This window comes from Tupaia chinensis, unplaced genomic scaffold (genome assembly GCF_000334495.1).
Source record: "Tupaia chinensis unplaced genomic scaffold, TupChi_1.0 Scaffold144472_1, whole genome shotgun sequence".
Classification (NCBI taxonomy): Eukaryota; Metazoa; Chordata; class Mammalia; order Scandentia; family Tupaiidae; genus Tupaia; species Tupaia belangeri.
The window spans coordinates 259669-264225 of record NW_006204331.1 but is presented as its reverse complement, the minus strand read 5'-3'; the positions used below and the strand labels follow the sequence as shown (position 1 = coordinate 264225).

At 59.2% G+C, this 4557-nt stretch overlaps 1 protein-coding gene across 1 annotated transcript in view; it reads left to right on the top strand.

The window, feature by feature from the left end:
- The window catches only part of DIDO1 (death inducer-obliterator 1), a gene marked incomplete in the record, with an annotated part of 41785 nt that overhangs the window by 33706 nt on the left and 3522 nt on the right, over window positions 1-4557 (top strand). Inside the window, 1 exon segment of the mRNA XM_027767690.1 lies at window positions 4407-4520. Within this exon segment, the coding sequence (XP_027623491.1) occupies window positions 4407-4520 (114 nt within the window).

Genomic DNA, 4557 nt, shown 5'->3' with positions numbered 1-4557 from the left:
CCCAGCAGAGCCAGGAGAACAGCCAGTGGCACGGCGGCCACACGTGACGGGAGCGCCCTGAGGCCCCAGCAGCTGGCACAGGGACAGGCCATTACACTGCCCGCGGGTACACACCCAGAAGGTGGCGGGCTGGGGGCCACACAGACCTTCCCCGCTCCCCCGACCTTGCCCAGGCAGGGCCCCTCGCTCAGTGCTCTGTGCAGTGGGGGGCACCTAGGCTGCACTCGGACTGCCATGGGAACAGCTGTGGGCATGCCAAGGGCCAGATCAGGGTGGAGCTGGAGCTGGACTGACACACACACACACCCCTCCGTTCCTGCCACCTAGAACTGCGGGTGTCCCACACCTTCTGGACTTGGGGCCCAAGTAGATTTTGCCAGCCTGGTGCCGAGCCGGCTGCCCGTCTCAGCTGCAGCCTGCACAGCGAGCACGCGGACTGTTCCCACCGAGTGCGCGTCGGCAGGCCGGCACATCAGTACACGTCCAGAGCAAGCCGTGCTCCTAGGGCATCTCCGCCCCATGTGGCTTTATGACCGGCCCCCAGCAAGTGGGCTGCCGTGCTGCGGGACGGTGGCTTTGCTCGTAACGCGGCCTTAGTTCAAGGACTGCCGGGAAGCTCGAGTCCTCCGGTCCGGTCGGCCTCCCTTGCCACTTAGCTGACAGCCCCAGTCTCAGGCGGGGTCTCATCTGCATGCCTGTGGCCTGTGCCGGGAAGGGGAGCAGATGGGAAACTCACCTGATCTGGGTCTGTGTGTGACCTTGACAGGACTGGGCCTGACAGCAAGACGCCCACTAAACCGTAAGACGGCCTGCCCTTGAGGCCTGTGGAGTGGCCTCGGGTCACGACGCACGGTGTGCAGTGTCTCCACCCTCCCCGCACGAGGGGCAGGGAGCCACCACCCTCGGTGCTCTAGTGGGAAGGGTCATTTCTCTCGAGTTCTCACACTGAAAAGCACTTCTCTGGAAGAATGTGTGAATCCGTTGTGTCGTGTTTTTGTATTCACTTTTTAATTGATTTTTACGTTAGCCAGAAAGCTGACTTGAAACGTTGTCAGGTAAGCATTTCTTTAGTTTCTATGTGTGTACCAATAGTTCACACAGAAATTGTACTCAAAGACAGACAGCGCTGAATGGAATGTACTGCTCTCCTCCTACATCAATAAACGCATTTCATGGAAACCGGTCACTGTTTGTTTGAATCGGAGCCATCTGGCAGACCTCAGTTCCCTACCCCGGGCCACCTCGGCATTGGCTTCCGTGAGCCCCTCCACACCATGCGGAGCGCCCAGCTCCAGGCGTTCCCTGGCACGGGGCGCCTGCAAGAAGATGGATGGCACCTACCTCTCGGCTGAGACGCACGGCCCCATGGCTTCATACACCCTCATCCGGGAAGTGGGAGGGGCAGGGTCTGTGTGCGTGTGTGCGTGCCTGTGCTGGGCTGGGGAGGAGTAGCACCCCGTGCTTCCCAAGTACACGTATGAGCTTTGCCTGCTAACCTGCACGCAGTTCTATGCCAGCAGGAACCAGCCCTTCTGATCCAGACTGTTCGAGAATTTCGTTTTAAGTATGACCAGCAAAACATGCCAGGCAGACCTGTGAGGTTAGGAGTTGGCTTGCGGGAGGTTTACTTAATAAAGTGGAGTGGCGTCTTGTAGCCTTTGGGGTCAGTCGGGTGGGGGGGGGGCTGCCCTGGCAGCTGCTGTCCTCCAGGCTCCTCTCTCCTGGTCCCTGTTGCAGAAGTAGCCAGGCCCTGCCCTGGTGGTTAATTGGCACACACCCCGAGATGCCCCTAACCTGCACACCTGCTGTAGTTGTAGTTCTCGCCACCAGTTTTAAGCTAACCCTGTTCCATGGGACATGGGCCGACACTGAGCTAGGAATTCACTTTTATTCTCCCAGTTCATTCTGGAAATACCTGTGGTATTTGGGGGCGGGAGAGGGGGCGCGTTTGGTCCATAGCGCCATCCTGTGGGGGTAGGGTGGCATGTTTCAGCTGGCCTTCCCATCCCTGCTCATATGTGAACCGTAAACTTCACAGCCACCCAGGAGGGAGTGGGTGAGTGAGTGCCCTAGGGCCAGCGCTGCCCCACCACTACTGGCCTCCACACGGCCCTTGGTCTCCATGCTCCTGCGGCTTCTCAGGACACGCTGGCTCCAGGGTTCACACGTGTACCATGGTGCTGCCGAAACGCGGCAGTCCTGGAAGGCGGGCCCGTGGCAGATAGCTCTCCGGCCCCTCCCTGGACATGAGCACGTTAGGACACGGGTGGCCGCTGACCTCACCTGGGATCACCATGCCAGGCACCATCCTGGCAGTGCGGAGCGTAACCAGGCTGGGTAGGAAAGGAAGTGGCACTGCTCCGCGCCCTCTCCGAGGTGCTCGTTAGCATGTCACGTAGTCCCAGCCATCGCACAAACCAGGTGGTGAGGTGACAGCTGGACGCGGGGCGCGTTGGGTGTAGCCCGTTCTCATTTAAAGTCTTGGGAAGACGGGTGGCAGGTGAGAAGCACGGGTCTGATGCTGTTGATAAGATCGCTTACCTGTGCACAGGTGAGCTAGTCGGGCGAAAGCATTTAAAATGCCAGCTGCATAGTAGGTGCCACCCTACATAGCTGGTGAGAGCAGCGGGGCTGGCCACACGGCCTGTGGTGGGTGTGGTCTGGCCAGGGCTGGGACACCTGCTCATTGGTATGCATACTAGGCAGGTCCCCCTCACCGCAGGGAGCTGTGTTTTCCAGCTGTGGCCTTAATTCTGGCCCTTCTGTCTTCCGAGCTTTTCTCTGTGAGGACCAGTCGAGGGCTCTAAGCTGCCCCAGCTGGCTCCCCACACCCGGCCCCCCAGCCCTTGCTGCCAGTGCCTCCTGGCTGGCCGCCTGCCCTCTGCTCCTGTGCTGCCCTGCAGGACCTCAGCTTGTGGCTCCCTGAAAACCTGATCTGCAAGCCCTGGGCCGCTGTCCACAGGCACGCTTGGTCCAGGAGGGCCCTGTTAGCCGATGTAGCAGTTGCCACCCCAACCCTGGATTCCACTAAGCCGGAAAGTATTGAGACGACACATCTATTAGAGGGGCAAAAGTGCCGTTTTCAAGAGAGGACGTCCCTGATCACGTTCATCAGGAAGTGGACTTGGTCGGCTGCCCAGCCCACTTGCCTGGCAGAACCATCTAGATGTGTTCAGTGTGATCTGCCAGACTGCCTGGCCCTTCCCCCGCCAATGTGCTGCCGCTGTCGGGCAGGGAGGGTGTTGGGAAGCCGGCTGGTGGAAGGTGGTGAGGCTGAGACATGCTACTGTCACAGCGCCAGGCTGCACCGTCCATGGAGTCAGCTCCCACACCGACCTGAGAGGCAGGAGGCCCTGGGGACTCCTGGAGGGAGGGTGCTGATGTCGTGGCGTTCCTGTGGACGCTTTGTCATCCCAGCCCCCCGCCGTGCTTGGACTTTCCTCTTCTAAGGCGTGGGGCAGGACGTTGGCCCACCCTTGTGCCCAGCTCGGCCATGGGAGGTCCCTAACAGCAGATGCACGTGGAGCCGTGTGGTGGCGTCCAGGAACAGCCAGTGATTCGTGAGCATATTCTTAAGGTCATAGGAACATCTTCGTACTGGGCTTAACTATGAGGGAAGGCGGAGCGCGAGCACCTCCGTCCACGTTAGGGCCGCGGCGTCCTCTATGTGGCTGTACCCGGCTGGCGTGGTCGCCGTGCCACAGCAGCCGGGTACAGCCACATAGCCCTTTCCCTTCACTGCTCTGGGACTTGGCTGTTCCTTATTCCCTTCGGTATCAGTTCAGGTGGAGCACACCATTTCTGGGATACTGGCATTCCTCGTCTCGGTTACCACAACTTAGAATAATCCTGTTTTGAGAAGTGATTATTTCCAAAAATTGCTGTGTCCTTTGGCTCCTGGGGTCCCTCCCACCTGCTCGGCCCTTTGCCAGCACGTGCGGACACCTCGGTGCTTACTGCGGCCCAGGGTCCTGTGTCGACGGGGCGCCGTGCACCAGGTGGTTTTCAGTGTGGCGTGCTCACCGACTTTCTACCCCTCAAGCCACCTTAGCTGTGTTGGCGTGATGTTCTCCGTGAACTGATTCTGACACCAGCGACTCACGAGTTTTCTGAATGGCTTATGCGTTTTTGAAAAACATGGCAAAATCGTGGCTATCAGGAAGGAATTACTGTGAAGTAGGCCCGTGCTCTGAAGTCTGTGACTAGGTGTGATGGCTCCCTCGGGATGCTGCTGGGGCCCCGAGGTGACAGCCCAGCAGGCCCTGCAGCGTGCTGCTCCAGCTCGATTCCACTTCTCCCTTCCACCTATGGGACTTCATTCCCCGTGCGAGCCCTTCGTAGCTTAGACCCCTGAAGGAGAAGCTGGATGCTGACCCCGTAACACATACAATCATTTTGTTTTTCAGGCCTCGAGTCAGCACGTCCAAATATAATCCTCGGATTAGTAATCTGCCAGAAAACGAAACGTCCTTCAAATGCTGCCGAGGTGGACAAGACAGACGAGAAGCGGGCCCGCCTTCGGCAGGGGGACGTGGACGGTTTTGTCTACCCCCAAGC